The following is a 17370-nucleotide window of genomic DNA, read 5'->3' on the forward strand; positions in this document are numbered from 1 at the left end:
GCGTCATCGTCATGGTCAGCGTCAGCATCATCGTCAGCGTCATCGTCAGCATCAGCGTCATCACGACCACCACCACCAACAACAACAAAAATGACTGCGCGCCTGTCTTTTCCTGACATTGTCCTAGGTTTAGTGGGGGATAGAGCTGCAAATGGTAGTCTCTGCCTTCTGGGTGCTTCCACGCTCACCAAAATATAAGAAATTCCAAGGGCATATAAAGCACACGCTGAGAACAGATCTTTTTTAGAACAAGGCATAAATCAATCAGTCTGCGTGGAGTTTTTATACAACACAGACACTCGTCACTACGGGTTATTCTGACCTTTTGGTGCCAAACATCCCTTTCTTGAAAAACCACCCACCCGTTAGAACAAAAGGGGTTTGTCCTCCACCTTGAGTCACCTTCTTCTTTGCACTTACTTATGGGGTCTTCTCCACCCTGGTTAGCTCCTAACTCAGGATCAAATCTACCTGTTTGTTTGCTTGCTTGTTTGTTTTCTGGGATGCCCTTTCCAGATGTACCCAACCTACTCCCTATAAGATCTTCTACCCCAGGTTTCTCATCGTGCCTAGATTCCTCCCACTACCGAAGTCTCCATTCCTTTAAACTAATATCTGGCCTCTGGATATAGCCTCTTCCAGGATACAATCTGTGAATCTCCTGTTTAAATGCCTTCCCATATGTTTTTTGGTCCTATTTCACCTCAGTGGCTTTCAAACAAGCAAATATGTAAAAAGGGGGAAAAAAAGCATTACACATGTTTCCAAAGAAATGATCTATATTCAAAGTTCCCACTCAAAATGGGAAATGGTTAGATTTGTCTACAAAGGAAAGAAGAATGAGAAGAAGGGGTAGAAAAACAGGGGTGTCTGGCATCCTTGTATTTTTAGTACCCTTCCACCCTCAGCTCTGCATAGACCATTAGCTATTCTGAGATCCAGGTAGGACCCCAAGGAAAGCCCGGGGAGACCTGCCTGCTGTGAACTGAAATGGCTGAACTAGAGAATTACACTGATTCATAATACTCTTTCCTACTTGCCAGGGATAAGTTCCTCTTCCCCCTTAGGTCTGAAATGATAAGTCATCATTATCTGCTTCCTTTTCCAAAGATTCAGTAGCTGAAAAACAATTTATGATTTCTCACAGTTCTGTGGGTCAGGAATTTGGGCAGGGCTCAGCTGGGTCATTCTTCTGCTCCACAGGACATCAACTGGTGTCACTCGCTTGGCTGCATTCAACTGTAGACTGAGCTGGCCTGGGCTGGATGGACAGCCCACGAGGTCCTCATGCACGTATCTGGTGCCTACGTGATCTTCCACACAGTCTCGCCCTGGGGCCAGACTGGGCTTTCTCAAAGCAGGGTTGTCTCAGGTAGTCAAATTGCTTACATGGTGACCGGCTTCCCCCAGAGACAAAGGGAAAGCTGGCAGGCCTCTTAAAGGCTAGGCCCTGAACTGGCTCGACATCACCTCCGCTTCGTCAAATTCTACAACTGAGGCAAGTCACAAAGCCAGCCCAGATTCAAGGCAGAAGAGATTCCACCTCTCGGCAGGTGGAGTAACATGTGCATACAGAGAAGAAAGAAAACGATGGCAGCCATCTTTGAAAGCCATCTACCACACCCCATTTAACCCCTTCACTCACTTTAAGGGCACATGCATTTGCTCATATCTTAGCCTTAGATAAACCCCCATACGTGGGACTCTGTTCTCATCTTAGGCAACTCTTCTCAGTCTCTTTTTTCTCCACACGTTATTTTGCCTCACGGCCTCCATCCTAAGCCCTAACATCTTCCTTACATCCCACCCATGCTCACGCTGAAGTACTTGTTTCAGAAAACTGTATATTTCCAAGTACGGACTCCAAATTAATTTTTACTAAAGTTTATTCTAGTTTTGTGTTCTGACAACGCTCACTTAGAACGTGTGATACGTCCATAATATGAGGCTGACAACCCTTCACTAGAGAGTGTCCGCGAGAGCACAAGGGGTGAGGGGCAGAGGGAGAGACAGTCCCAAGCGGACTCCACACTGAGCGCAAGCTTGTCGCGGGGCTCAATCTCATAACCCTGAGATCACGACCCTGAGAGCACAACCTGAGCCAAAACTGAGAGTGAGACACGTAACCAACTGCCACCCAGGTGCCCTGAGGCTAACAATGCTTTCAGTCCTCAGAAATCTTTTTCTGCAAAAAGCCAAATGGTAAATATTATCAACTTTGGAGCCATACAGTCTGTTGTGTAGGAAAAGCAGCCATAGATAATACATAAATGAATGAACATGTCTGTGTCTCAATAAAACTTTATTTACAAAAATAGATAGCAGGCCATATTTGGCCCCAAGGCCATAGTTTTGCTGATCCCTGCTTTAGATTAAGGAACAAGTATGTCTTTCAGTTTATTTTGTCTAACGATTAACTGTTTGACTTTCAGAAAGTCACTTTTCTCTGAAAGTCACTTTTTCATTATAAAATAAGGGTATTGAACAAGAATAATACAGTCCCTTATGCCCATAGTTGTGAAAATGCCACACGCCTTTAAAATTCTTTAGAGGAAATGCCCAAGATGGCCACAAGATGGGTTGTTTCTCTGTGATGATATCTCAGAGTCCTGTTGATATTTCCATGACTTTGTGTCCTTCCGAGAGTCTCTCTATTTGTCTCTGTATGTGTGCATATCCCCTTTGCCACATGTGTCTGTCTCTATCTGGGTCATTCTCTTTATCTGTGTTTATGTGTGTGGTTTTTCTCTCTGTGCTCAGGGGTTCACTGTCCCTCAGTTTTCATTGGTGTGCGTTCCTTTGTGTCTCTATCTTCTTTCTTTGAGTGTACGTACACCTGTCCCTTCTTTCTGCCCTGCCTCTCTCCCCTGACTGTAATGTTAAATAGCTGTCTACTTTCCATTCATTTTCTTTTTGAGTGAAAAAAAAAGTTTCCTATTCTTAATTTTCAAAATAGATATAGCGTATTTTATATACAGTTCAAATTTTTAAGATTTCCATTTACATATGATGAGATATCATACGTAAGTTACTTAGCACAATCTCTAATATTCAATAGGTACCCAATAATTATTATGTCCTTTTACCCGGCTTCCCTTTATGTAACTGCCTAAGGGACCTTTTTTTTCACATGGGTCAATGATTCGCAGCAGAAAAAAAGGTAGATGCCCTGTATCTATCTGGAACCCTTTGTTGTTCTCTCTGATCCTTACCCAGGGCACCAGCCCTCGGCCTCCACCTTGTCATGACTTTGTCTGTACCTATCTTTTGGGAACTAATGAAGGTAGAAGATCAAAGTCGATTTTTTGCTCAGCCACCCCGATGACCCTGCATCTCCCACAGGCTCCTTCTCTTTCGCTCACTCTGCAAGTATTTAGTGAGTGCTCACCATGTACTCGGTGACGGTGACGGGGAGACAGACGTGAACGAAGCAGATGCAGTCTCTGCCCTCGTGGAGCTTATGTTTACTGGGAGAAGTGGCGATAAATAGGGACCCGAACAAGAGTGGGACAGCAGATGCAGTGATTGGAATACCGACCAGGGGATATCTCTCTGCGATGCCTTTCGAGGCGGGACCTACAGGATGAGTAGGAGCCAGCCTGGGACAAAGCAGGTGGGAAGTGCAGGGAGAGTGTCCTCGGCAGAGGGAGCAGCCGTATGAGAGGGCATGGGGTGGGGGCCGCACCTGCTGGAATGCTGGGAGCTGAGAGGAGACCAGTGTGCTTGGAGGAGATCAGCGAGGTGGCAGCAGACCAAGCCAGGCTCCCAGGCCAGGCACGGTAAGGGGTCATTCCGACAGGAGAGGAAGCCACCCGTAGGTTTTAGGCAGGAGAGTGGCGGATCTGGTTTATGTGTTTAAAAGACGACTCTGGCTACAGTGTGGGGGGGATTAGATTTTGGGCGCCAGTGAGGAAACAATGGAAAGAGACTCTCCAGAGATGGTGACAGTAGGGAAGGAAAGAAGAGAAAGCCTTTGAAATAGTTTAGGAGGTAGAAATGACAGGATTGGCTGATGAATGAGATGTGAAGACGAGGGGGAGGGAGAACCAAGGCTGGCTCTAGGTTTCAGGCTTTAGTACCTGGGTGCCCGTTGCAGGGAGGAGGGGGGCTGAGCAATCCTAGTTCCATTTTGGACACATTCCATCAGCATGCAAGCAGAGACATCAGGCAGGCAGACAGATACATGAGTCTGTGCTGGGACTGGGGATTTGGGTTGGGGATAGAAACTTGGGAGTTGTTGGTCATAGGAATGGATATTATCCCCCAGTGGAAGGGGGCGGAGAGAGGAGAATGGGACCCAGGAATAGGCCTGGAGACTCCACCATGAAGAGGGCAGAGCAAGGAGGAAGAACTTACAAAGAGGAAAAGGCGAGGGAACCAGAGAGAAGGGCACCAGAGGGCAGAAGGCATGCTCAAAGCCAAGGGGACTGAACGGTGCGGTGCAGGCCCAGAGAGCTGGCCAGTGTGCCAGAGGCAGCTGGAGACCGAGGGAGATGAGGGCGGAAAGCTTGTCCCTGGACGTGGCCTCCTGAAAGCCCCCAGTGACAGTAATGAGGGTGGCTCAGCCGGAGTTGGGGGAAAGTGGATCAAGGTGCGGTGAATGGACGGTGAGAGAGTGGAGACAGCCTGCGAAGACAGGTCCTCAAGAAGTTTGCTTATGAAGGGGTTTAAAGAAAGAAACATAACCATAGAGGATGAGAGGGGAGGGGTGGGATATTTCGGATGAGAAATACTAGAGCGTGTTTGGAAACTCTCAAAATGATCACTGGCGAGTGAGAGATTGGGCCTCGGCTTTTGTGTTACTTTTCATAATGATGAGAACTTAGAATTGTATAACATTCACGGTTTACCAAGTGTTATCACACACACTGTCTCAGCCTTACAGCCAGGCTATGAGGTATGTGGCAGCCCTGAGTTAGAGGTGAGGCACCCAGTGACAAGCTCAAGGTCACAGCCAGGAAGGGGCGGGGCCAGGCCCCTGTGCCCACCTGTGCTCCTGGGCCCCGCCCCAAGGCCCCTCTCTGTCCACAGCAGTCCTGACCCAGGGGATGGGCACCAGAGTTGGACGGCACTGCCACAGCAGGGGCTATGCCCTGCCAGTGTCTCTAGGCACGTTTTCCAGTTACCACCCGTCCAATCACTTCGGCCCAGCTTTGATGCTAGGAAGTCACGGCTACTTTTCAAGAGCATGGGACACTGTCCCACTCCCTAACCCCCTTTAACTGAGCCTCAGAGCCTCTTGAATTTCTGGAAGAAACCAACAATCTCTGGCAGGTGTCAGAGAGAGGAAACGTGAAACCTCACACCCCTCAGGTCCAGCCCCCCCAGGCTTGTCGGCATGGGGACTGCCACCCAGAGGGACTGCGGGCAGGTTAGTGAGTGTGGCTAACCTCTGTACCTCAGTGCCCACATCTGCGAAATCCTGGGCTGCCGTGAGGATGCCATGAGACGGTGAGGGTAGCGTGCACAGAAGGGGGCGCGGCCAGTGCTACTGCTCTGTTCGCTGCCCTCGGTTATTTTTATCTGCCCGTCCCCTCACTGCCTCTTCCGCACCTGGACAGACATTCGCTGAGCACCATCTCTATGCCCAGCGTTGATCTAGGCGCAGCAAGTGCAGAGAGGCATCCACATGCTTCCTGGGCTCAAGAAGCACATGTTTGAATGAAGGGGAGTGATGTTGGGACACGAACAACCCTGCCCTCGCAGGAATGAGCGAGGTGCAGAGCAGGGGTATCCAGAGAAGAGATCGCATCCAGCCGAAAGGTAGTCGGTGGGGGCAGGCTTCGTGAGAGGGTGGAGTGTGGGGAGACCATTCCCCTGGAAGGGGGCGGCTGGGGCTGAGCGCAGTCACAGAAGCTGGAAAAGGCAGAGCCTATTCGGGGGCGTGGTGAGGAACCCGATGGGAGCATCTGCTCCCTGGAGAAGCGGGGCGGGGGTAAGCTGGTTGTCCCGGGGGAGGATTGTAAGAGGCTCAGATGTCAGTCCAGCACACCCGGTAGAGGGCACGTGGGTGGAGGGAGGAGCGGCACCTCTGCACATTTACCTCCGGCCTTGCCTCGTGGCCTGTTCAGAAGCCTGCCTAGGGGCTGTTGGTTTGACTTAGTGTCCCTCAGGGTGGCGACGGGAGAGAAGCGGCCAGAGTGTTGAGATTCATCCCAGGCCCCAGGTAGGTTTCGGCAGGACCCTCTGGCATGTGCTCACTCTAGCAGGTGGAGGAACTTGAGCCGGCCGAGCAAGCCCGCCCCACTGCCCCCGAGGGAGTGCCCTGGAACTGGCACCTCCAGGTTCTTCAAAGAAGAGATGATCCAAGGCCATCTGCTCCCCCAGGACCACCACCGTGGGAGCGGGAGCCTTGTATGCACACCTGCCACCCCAGATTCCGGGCAAAAGCCCGGCTTCTGCTACGTGCAGAGCCATGCCCCTACCTCCCCGTGGCCACATTTGTCGACACAGTCTGTGACCCTCTGAGTTAGTCCAACTCTCATTTTGCAGAAGAGAAACCCAGAACCGAGCAAGGGGAACTGACCAGCCTAAGGTTACAATACCAATCTGGGGAAAAGTCAAGACGTGCGAGAAGTAAATGAAATCGAGGATGAGAACATGCCTTGTAGAGTGCTGTGGTGAAGTAGGGCTGTGATCTCCCCTTTGACATGAAGTTCTTGGGCATTCTCATGGTCACTACTTTGGAGAAGGCCCCCAGAAAAAGAAATCCGCAGACTAGGAGTGTTGACATCATGAGTAGTGTGGAAAAAACATGGGATTGAAAGCCTGGAGACGGTTAGAGGCCCAGCACCGCCATGTACCAGCTCTGTAAACTTCCATAGCTCACCGCCTCCCTAACGCTCAGCTTCCTTCTTTAGAAAATGCCTCATCTACCCTCCTGTGGGGCGCAGGTGAGACAATGCGTCTAATAGTGTTTTCGGCAAGCCCAGCGCTCGGGGACCGTGCTGTCTTATGAAGAGCAGCAGAGATCATAGCAACCAGAAGACCCGGAGGCTGGGAGGACTAGTGCGTAGCACCCACAGCATTTTCTTTCCCTGGGGGCTGGAGCTAGCTGCTGACGGTGCTGGAACCCAAGTGTTCTGTCTCTCCTGCCCAGACACGTCCCATGGGTCACGCCGTGCCCTCGACTCGCAGCCCTCAGACACTGTTCGTCAAGGCGTCCAAGGCGCATCCTTCCATCGCCAGGTGCTGACTCAGCTCCCAGTGAGCTCTGTTCCCCCCCTTCACACACTGTGGGTGCCAGAAGGCGCCCGGCCAGTTGCTCAGCATTCCCCAAACTTCACGGGCTCTGCATCTCAGTGACGAAGGAGAGGGCCAAGTTGTATCAGTTTCAGGAAAGCGAGAAGTGATTTCTCTCAAAGACCTTGGAGAGGTCTTTCCACCCACCCCATCCCCGCTCCCAAAGTGTTCTCGGCCAGGACAGCCAGAGGCCTGCAGCAGAACGTCACTCAGGATGGACACGCTTAGGTTAAAACAGAGGCAGGAGGCCAGGACTAATGGATGGACGTTGGCTGGGTTCCTTAGGAGAGCCTGGCAAGCTGGTGTTCCCTAGAGGCAGGAAGAGGCCTTCAGACATTCACGGCCATACTGCCGGAGGGTGACCTTGGGCATGGCGCTTTCTCCAGATGGAAAGACAATGGGAAGAAACTGGGCGCCACCCAAGCCTTTATGACTCAGACATAGACTGAGGTTTCATTCAGTCAGTCATTCAGCAAGTATTTACTGAGCGCCTGGTGTGTGCCAGGCACTGTTCTAGACCCTGGGGAACAAAACAGACAAAAAGTTCTGCACTCATGGAGCAGATATTGTAGTGGGATCAGCCCGAGAAGAGAGTTAAGCGAGAAGATAGAGAATTGTCAGCTGCTGGTAAAAGCTCTGAGGGAAGAGAGCAGGGACGAGGGATAAGGAGCAAGGGGAGGGGCTGGTGCTTGCAGGTTTCAGGAATGCGGCCAGGAAGGCCTAGCTGAGAAGCAACAATGGAGCCAGGGCCTGAACTCGGTGCCAGAGGGAGACGGCCATGTGCATATCTGGAGGAAATGCATCCTGGGCAGGGGGACAGCAAGTGCAAAGTCCCTGAGGCAAGAACATGCCTGGCCTTTCAGCACAGCAAGGAGGCTGTGTGGCTGTAGGAAAATGAGACAGAAGAGATGAGGACAGATGAGCACTTCGATCTTTCGTATTGAGCTCTTTAGAAAAGGGGATTCAGCAGGTCCACCTACTGACTTGAGATGTGGTCACGATCTCCCATCGGAGATGCTCATTTTATACTACTGTCTAAATGCTGGGACTCTGTCAGGAGACGGAGGTCATTCCAAACCTCAGCAACAAAGCCTCTGCTGCTCCAGGGCTCATTTGCCTAGAAAGAGCCTGCCTGGGTCCAAGTCCTAGCACCTGACACCAAACTAGTTGTGTTACTTTGGGGAAGGGCACTCAGCCTCTCTGAGCCTCAGTTTCCCCGATGAAGCTCATCCGTTGCCTCATCTGTAAAATGGGTTCATAATATAGCCTCCCACGCCTACCTCACTTGCGTATTAGATTTAAATTAGTGAGATCATAAATAAGAAAGTGCCTTTGACATTGAAATGGGCAAAGTAGATGTAGGGGGTAGTTGTTATCTTCACAAAGGCTGTGGTAAGGGGGTGCTCACTGACTGCTCATCCCCCTGGGCCCGCCTGCTTCTCATATTGTGTCCCATGTGGGCCCAGTTGACTCTTACTTTGAGAGAGCCTGTATCTGATTCAAGGATACTCACCAAACCCCCAGGGACCCCTGAGACGAGGCTGCTGAGGGTTTCCCCAGAATGCCCCAAGACAGAATTGCCCCAACGCTGACCTGTCTGGGAGGATTCTAAGCCCCACCGTTGGGCAGGACACCAGGTGAGCCCAGCTGCTTCTCCTCAACGGCCCCTCCCCCTTCCTCCTCCAGGTACAACGGCCCCAACCTGGTTCTGAAGTATGACCGGACCCAAAAACGACTGGTGAACATTGCAGTGGACGAGCGCAGCTCCCCCTACTATGCGCTGCGGGACCGGCAGGGGAACGCTATTGGGGTCACAGCCTGCGACATTGACGGGGACGGCCGCGAGGAGATCTACTTCCTCAACACCAATAACGCCTTCTCAGGTAAGGGGCTGGGGCCTCGCGCCTCCTACGGCTTCCCTCCCTCCGCCTCCCAGCAGCAGCCTGGGGGAGGGCCTTCCTCAGTTTACCCTGTCACGGGCTCCCCCAGGCACAGGCCCCTGCTGCCTCCAGGAGCTCACTCTGTGCCAGCAGAGACGCCCATCTCCCTCAGACTTTCGGCCGTCTCCCCATCTGAGCAGCCCCCTCTCCTCCCGCACACTCTGCTCCTAGCATGGCTCCGCCCCTCAGCCCTGCTCACTGGACGCACGGCCCCCTGGAATCGCCCTCCATGCTGCTTCCGGGGGATCTTTCAAAATGCTTTGAAACCTTCAAGGGCCCCCCACAGCTTTTAGCTGAGCTCATTTATTCACTCCACACACTCCTGCTGAGCACCTACTCCAGTCCAGACCCGAGACGCTAGATGCTGGGGAAACACGGAAGCAGACAGACCTTGAGTTCATGGAGCGTTTCCCAGCCTAGGGCGTCTCCGCCGACGTACCTGGTGGTCTTGCGTAAACGCACATTCGGACGCAGCGGGTCTGGGTGCGGCCCAAGATCCTGCGTGGCTAACCTGCTCTCCCGCTGTAACGCTGCTGCTGGGGCAGGGACCGCCGAGGAGTGACTGAGCAACATGGACGCCAGAAGGCTAAGTACAGTGAGGATAACGGTAGCAGCTAACTTGAGTAGCCCCGACGGTGGGCCAGGTCTGGATCTAAGCCCTTCACACGAATCATCTCATGGGAGCCTCACGGCAGCGCACTTAGGTAGGTCCTGGCATCCCACTTTATAGTTGAGGAAACTGAGGCACAGAGGTCACATGACTGGTGCAAGGCCACACAACTTGTAAGTCCCAGGTCTCAAACCCAGGGGTCCGACTCCAGATCCACTCTTTAATTAAGATACTCCATGGCCAGGGTGCACCTGGGTGGCTCAGTCAGTGAAGCATCTGCCTTCTGCTCAGGTCATGATCCCAGGGTCCTGGGATCGAGTCCTGCATCGGGCTCCCAGCTCAGCGAGGAGTCTGCTTGTCCCTCCACCCCTCCCCCCACTCATGCTTTCTCTCCCTCTCTCTCTCTCAAATAAACAGACAAAAAAAGATACACCATGACCTTACTCAATCCCTTGTCCTCAGGGCCTAGTGGAGAGCCTGGCTCATAGTGGGTGCTCAGGGTTGCACAAGTTGGGGGGCTGTGTTATTGAGCTAAAGATCAAGGTGGTTCTCAGACCTTGACTCTCACATTCTCTCAAGCCTGAGCTCAGCCCGCTAGCGTGAAGTCCACTCCCACGGAGCTGTAACATCTGCGGGGCAGTCCCAGGCCGCGGTGTCGTCCTGAAACATGCAGAGCCTCATGTCGCTGAGGGGCCAGGTGCGACATGCATTGGCCTCTCCCAGATGACAACATCCTCTTGGGTTGGTCGAGACAACACCCTGTGGTTCAGACCTGTGTATTGTCCATCCTGGTCCCTTCCGATCTCCCAGAGGCAGGGGACTGCCTGGCTGTGGGGACCGCCTTCCAGCCCCTTCCCCAGCCCCAGCATGCACACACTGGCTTTCCCTGGGCCCATAATGTTGCCCCTACTGGTTTTTGAGGCGAGGCCAGGATCTAGCCCCTAGACTGCCCCGATGTCGAGCCCTGCCAGTGGCATGAATGGGAGGGGAAGAGGTTGGGGCCTGTGCCAGGGGCAGGGGCAGGCGGGGCTGACTGGCTGGCAGCCAGCCTTGTGCAGCCAAGAAACAATGAGCCACAGCCCCGAGTGGTGTTTTATGGGTTTTCATCTCATCTTGCCACCAAGTGAGGCCTGAGAGATAGTAATTATCCCTACACAAATATCAGGGCATGATTACCCAGCTGGATTTACTGCCCTTTCTCCAACTAAGCCAAGATTGGATTAGGACACAATTAATTGATGGGCTGATCAACTCTTTAAGTTGATCAAGGTCAGGAGGGGAGCAGCAGCAGGGGACAGCTGTGGAAGGGGTGAGTCCCCAGGGAGATGCAGTAGGGCCGGGAAGCAGAAAAAGGGAGAACCGTCAAAGAGGGGTGGTGTTGAACATAGGCTTGGCGGGCAGGATGCCAGAGGAAGGGGGCAGACTCTCCTCCCTACTCACCAAGCGCAGAGCACCTGGGAGGAGCCGGGCAGGTGGCTCTGAGGCAGAAGCCCCACCCCCGCTCTTGGCGCGTTCCATTGTGAAGCCCAGAGCAGAGGTGCTCAGCTCATAGCTGCACGTTAGAATCTCCTGGGGAGCTTTTATCACTCCTAGTTCCCAAGGGGCACCCCAGTCCGGTCCAATCCAAACCTCTGGGGCGGAACCCAGTTATCAGATTGTAAAGCTTTCCAAGCGATTCTCAGGTGCAGTCAAAGTTGAAAGGCTACCCACCCCCTGCTACCCATCATGTTAGTTCCATGCTCAGCCTAGCCTGGCCAGAGTTCCACTCATTCACGAACGTATTCATTCACTGAACATTTATTGAGCACCTACTGTGTGCCAGGCACTATTTGATGCCCTGTGAATGAAACAAAATTCCTGCCCTCCTGAAGTTTACACTGTATCCCCAGTGCAGCCTTGTATTTCTCTAAGTGCCTGACTCTCATGGACTCTAAGCTCCTTGAAGGCAAAGTCCTTCCACTGGTGCCCACAACCCAGGTAGACTCTGAGCGCCCTGAGAGCACAATCAAAACTTGATAAATAGGGGCGCCTGGGTGGCACAGCAGTTAAGCATCTGCCTTCGGCTCAGTGCGTGATCCCGGTGTTATGGGATCGAGCCCCACATCAGGCTCCTCCGCTATGAGCCTGCTTCTTCCTCTCCCACTCCCCCTGCTTGTGTTCCCTCTCTCGCTGGCTGTCTCTGTCTCTGTCGAATAAATAAATGAAATCTTTAAAAAAATTTTTTTTTTAATTTAAAAACAAAAACAAAAAACTTGATAAATAAATCCAGGAAGAACAGACGAAGCATGAGCCATTAGGCCCGAGAGAAGTTTTGCCAACGAAGGGAAAATAAAGGGAGGCAGGCAACATGGAGGGCCCCCCAGAAGGTCCTGGGCTTCCTGGGTTTCTGGGCACAAGTGTTCATCTGGGAGAGGCTGGAGCTGGGCCCCTAAGTGCTGGGGTGAGGGTGACAGTGCCCACAAGCCTCTGTTCCAGACATGCACCTCCCGGTGACCTTCTGTGGGTTCGAGGGATGTCTGTGGGTTTGAGTTAATTTTTCACTTGAGTGATTCAATTGATTCTTCGACAGTGGGCAGGGGAAGTGGGACAGTGAAGCTGGGACATTTGTGCCATGTCAGCACTTCCTTGGGTCCAACTGGCATGACGCTCAGCCACTGCCACCCTGCCCGCCGTGGGGAACCTGACATCCCCTCCAGGAGCCCTGCCAGCCCACACCTGCCCGTGGCATGTGTCTGGGGTTTCCGCCAGCCTGTGTTGGGGCCTTGGAGGGACCTGTGGCAGGATGGCCCTGTCCTCTCCCTCGGCCAGCCTTTGGGATGTCAGCACTGGAGTCCCTGGGAGACAGCTGAGGCCCTGGCGTGCTGGCAGTTAGTTTGTACAAGCTGGAGATCAGCACCGTACTCACTGGGGGAGCTCTCTCAGCCTCAGCGCCTTCGTCTGTAGAACATGACAAATCCTATCAACTCCATAAGCTCAACTCCCTCCAGCAGCTCCACAGACTATATCCAGAGTCTCTACCGTGGCCTGCAACACCCCTCCTTGATGTGAGCCCGGCTGCCTTTCTGATCTCGTGGCCTACACTCTTCCTCTTGCTCACTATGTTCCCACCTGAGGCCTGCACACTGGCCGTTCCCTCGGCCTGAAATGCCTTTCCCACCACTGTTCTCAGGGCTCACTCCTTCCCTTCATTCAGGCTCATCCTCGGATGGGGTCCTACCTGAAACCCTGAAAACCATACCCCTATCTCTTTGTGGCCTTAATTTGCTTCCTCTTCGGACCACTCAGCACTATGTGAAAGTAGGTTATATATTTGTTTGTAGTCCATCTCTGCTCTTCTACTCAGCCCCGTATGGATAGAAACTTTGTCTTGTTTGCTGCTGTATCTCTAAGACTGCTTAATGTCACTTAATAAACATTTAATACATATATTTGAATGTACTGAGACACTGAATGAAAAGCACTTATAATGGTATCTAGGACTTAGTAAGTGCTCTCCAAGCAGTAGCTGTTATAATCCTGCAGCGTGAAGAAAGCCAGAGCCTTTAGAAGTGTCCTGGGTAGAGGCGCCAGGCCTCCCTCCCGATGCACGGGAGAGAGACTCTAGGAGCAGAAACAGAAAAGGACCATCATGCAAACAAGATACCACCCAGAAAAGGGTACCAGGAGGGCCTGGATCAAGGATTAAGAATTGGAAAATAGGTGGGAGGGAGGAAACAGAGGAAGATTAACCACAATCCCAAGAAGGCCTGGGCCAACGAAACCAGCTTATGGCTTAACTGACACGAAAACCTACAAGCCAGTGTGGCTCCGGCAACACATTACTTGGTGAAAACCAGGTGGGAGAGCGTGTAGGACAAAGGGGGACAAGAGGCTGGTTCCAGCACCTCCCTCAACATCCAAGAACCCAGGACCTCCTGCAGCTGCCCCTCAGAGCCCATGCCCCTAGGGGTCCAGCGCTGGCCACCGCAGCCACCACGTTGTGTGGCCCGAGCTCTCCTGCCCACGCGACCCGGGGTCATGGTGGCATGGGTCAGCAGGACCTGCGAGCCCCACCACTTACGTGACGTTCGCTCACTCCTTCCTACAGAATAGTCACTGATAAGCCTCTCCCTTCGATCTACATGTACCCCCTCCTTCTCTACACAAACAGTAGCACACTCCACCCGCACTGCTGCTCCTTGCTTGTTTCATTAACAACCAATTTCGGACGTTACGTCACAGCAGCACGCGGACCGCCGGCTCGTTCCTCCGATGGCTGTGTAGTACTCCGTGGTGTTGATCTGCTGTTCCCCCAACTGCTCCTCTGTTAACGAACAGTGAGACGCCTTGCCATCTTCTGCTCCTACCAGCACTGCCAGCAAAGGAATCAGCTTGCCCAGCAGGCCGGTGTCCACAATTGCAGGTGTATCTGCAGGGGCGTCTGTAGAAGGGAACTGCTGGGTCAGAAGAACACACGTGCACGGATTTGATAGGCGTTGCCAAATGGCCCTTCACGCTGACAGTCCTTACGACATTCCCATCGGCTCTGATGCAAGTGTCTCCCAACACTCTCATCGACACACCGCACCATCGTTGTTTTTTAATATTTGCCGATCTGACAGGAAAAAATTGGAATCTAAGTGTAGTCTTAATTTGCATTTTTCTCAAAACGAGTGAGGCTGAGCACATTTTTATATATTTGAATCTCTTGTCTGATTGCTTTTGCCCGGTTTTTCTATTGATTATTGGCCTTTTTCTTATTGATTTGTAACACCTCTTTATAAATTAGGGAAATTAGCCCTCTGTCTGTAACGCATGTTGCAAATAGTTGCCCCTTCTTTGTCATTTGTGTTTTGTCTTTGCTCACCGTGGGTGTTGCAATGCAGAAAATTTTTATTTTTATGAACTCGGATTTATCACTCTTTTCTCTGATGGCCTTCTGGGCTCTGTGTCATCCTTAGGGCCATCGGCAGGGGCTTCTGTACCCTGTCAGAGAGGAAGTGTCAGTCCTGTACCAAAAAGAAAGGCAGTAGGGGGCAGGTTGCCCTTCCAGCTTCTGCCCACATGACGGATGAGCTGTCTGCTCTTGAGAGCGCACCCCTGGTCCAGCAGCCCCCTCGCCCAGGCCAGGTCCAGCCACACCCAGACCCTCTGCATCTTGCTCCTCCAAGTGTGCTCTGTGGCCCAGCAGCATTGGCAACAGCTAGAAGCACTTCAAAATGCAGAATCTCAGGCCGGACTCCAAACCGACCAGACCAGAATCCGCACTTTTATGGAACGTCCTTGACTCCCTGTGTCTGCGGAAGCCCGAGCTACACGGTGCTGAGTCCCCACCTTCTCTCCTAGCTGGCTTCCAGGTCTTGCTCGGTCCCAGCCATGCTTTCCTGAGATGCGACGCTCCGATCTTCAGCTCCCCCAGCCTGACCGCATTTGGAGGACAAGCTCACGACCTGCTCAGACGCCCTCCCCCATCCCCACGGGGCCTCTTTCACTTGTGGGCCCATGAGAAACGAGGATGGACGAGGTTGTCAACGCAGCACCATAGACCGTATGGGGCTCCAAAGGCCATTTTCTCAGTCCTCACACAGCACAAACTTCCTTAGGAGCCAGAGACTAGGCTGCCCTCCACCAGCCCCCATGCCAGCTCTTCAATACAGCGTGGGGTGGGGGACACTTCGCAGTCAGACCACAGTTTAAAGCTCGGCTTGCCACTAGTTGTGCCAACTCAGGCAGGTGACCTAACCCTTCGAGCCCCGGTTTCTCTCTGTAAGATGCCGAACCTGTCTTCCTGACACGTCTCTGGAGATGGCTCAATGAGCTAAGGTGAGTGAAGCACCTCGCGGGGGTTGGTGAGGCTTCCCCCTTCCCCCTGCGATGGAAGGAGGAAGACTTGGGTCAGAAATTATATCAGGGTCAGGGGGAGTCTAGGTTCCTTCTTTTTTTTTTTTTTTTTTAAAGATTTTATTTATTTATTTGACAGAGAGAGAGACAGCCAGCGAGAGAGGGAACACAAGCAGGGGGAGTGGGAGGGGAAGAAGCAGGCTCATAGCAGAGGAGCCTGATGTGGGGCTCGATCCCATAATGCCGGGATCACGCCCTGAGCCGAAGGCAGGCGTTTAACCGCTGTGCCACCCAGGCGCCCCTAGGTTCCTTCTTTATTAAAATGTCCTTTGCCTGAATCAGTTCTTTCTTCCCCTGGGGCCATCGCTGCTTTGCTGGCTTTCCGTTGACTAAGTCTTATAAAGCGTTTTAAACTCCGTATCAGTTTATACAGTTGCTTTCTGGGATGTGGCTCATTGAGGACCTGCCGGGGTCATGCCTTGTCATTCCCTGTATGATGGTGGTGGTGATGGTGGTCGTGATGGGGAGGATAGTGATGGTGGTCGTGATGATGGTGATGGTGGTGGTGAGGATGATGATACTGTTTTTATTATTTATTGAACTTATCTTGTGCCAGATATTGTTCTAAATACTTCACATACATTATAGGATTTAATTCTCACAACAGCCTGATGAATAGGTAACCATCTCATGATCCCATTTTACAAATAAGAAAATGACAAGTTTGTGGCTTGCCCAAGGTCAACCTAAGCCAGGGATGTTGCTGGCTCCCTCCTTAACCCTGCTGTTTGGCAGTAATCTCTTTGCCTTATGAAGGAGTTTGGAGGCAGAGCCCTCTTCCCTGCCACACACACTTGCCCACTCTTCTCTTTGCCACCTGTATCAGACTGCAAGTTTGGTCATCTCCCCAAGGTGGTGGGGAAAGAGGCACCCAGGCCAATGATTCTTAGGAAGAGCCCTTTATGACCCAAACTCACCCTTCCAGTGGCTCCAAGTTACCCTCTGGAGGCAGAGCTTGGTGTGGGGATGACGGGATGGTGAGTTGAGGGCCATTTGCCTGATTGACACTGCTGCCCTCGATGCAGAGCCTTCCCCTTTGGTCTGATGACTCTTCCACATCTGCCCCTTCTTCCTCCTACACCTGAATGCGGCTGCTCCTGGGACACGTTTTTTCCCTCCACCCCCACTCCAGACTCACTGCTCTGCAAGCTACTATCCTTCGTGGCCAGTGACCTCTTGGATATGGCTTCTCAGCCACTTTGTGACCCTGTCAGATGCAAACGGTGTGAAGCCAAGCTTCTGCTCCCACGCCCAGCGGGCCCAGTGTCCCTGCTTCCATCACTGTCCCACTCTGACCCATTATACCCTCTCAATCCCCCCTGACCTTCCGCACCAGCCTTCTCAATCCCATGCTTCCTCCCACTCCTACTGTCATCCCAGAAGGGACCCCCTTTTCTCCCTTGCTAGCCCATCCCTCACTCCACTGCCAGGGTAATCTTCTGGAGACACTGTCTTCCCCAGATCAGAAACCACCGAGGGCCCCTTCTGCCCTCAGTCCTGGAATTAGTGGGTCTGTCCTGCCCTGCATGTTCTTCCCCTCAAGCTCCACACAGTCTCCTCTCTGGGCAAACTATGTAGCCTCTGCCTCTCTTCTATGCCCCCTGCCTGCCCGGAGCACCACCCCACCCCCCGCCTGCCCAGGCCACAGAGCGTGGCACTCAGAAGGACGGGCTTTGAATCTGTCTCCACCACCTACCA

The 17370-nt window shown here is 52.6% G+C and overlaps 1 protein-coding gene across 2 annotated transcripts in view; it reads left to right on the top strand.

Moving 5' to 3' along the window:
• The window catches only part of CRTAC1 (cartilage acidic protein 1), a 157758-nt gene that overhangs the window by 75013 nt on the left and 65375 nt on the right, over positions 1-17370 (top strand). For both annotated transcript variants that reach the window (XM_040624246.1, XM_040624245.1), the window contains exon 3: positions 8929-9125. In XM_040624246.1, coding sequence (XP_040480180.1) covers positions 8929-9125 — 197 coding nt within the window. The remainder of the gene's footprint in view (positions 1-8928; positions 9126-17370) is intronic.

This window comes from Ursus maritimus, unplaced genomic scaffold (genome assembly GCF_017311325.1).
Source record: "Ursus maritimus isolate PB19 unplaced genomic scaffold, ASM1731132v1 scaffold_7, whole genome shotgun sequence".
Taxonomy (NCBI): Eukaryota; Metazoa; Chordata; class Mammalia; order Carnivora; family Ursidae; genus Ursus; species Ursus maritimus.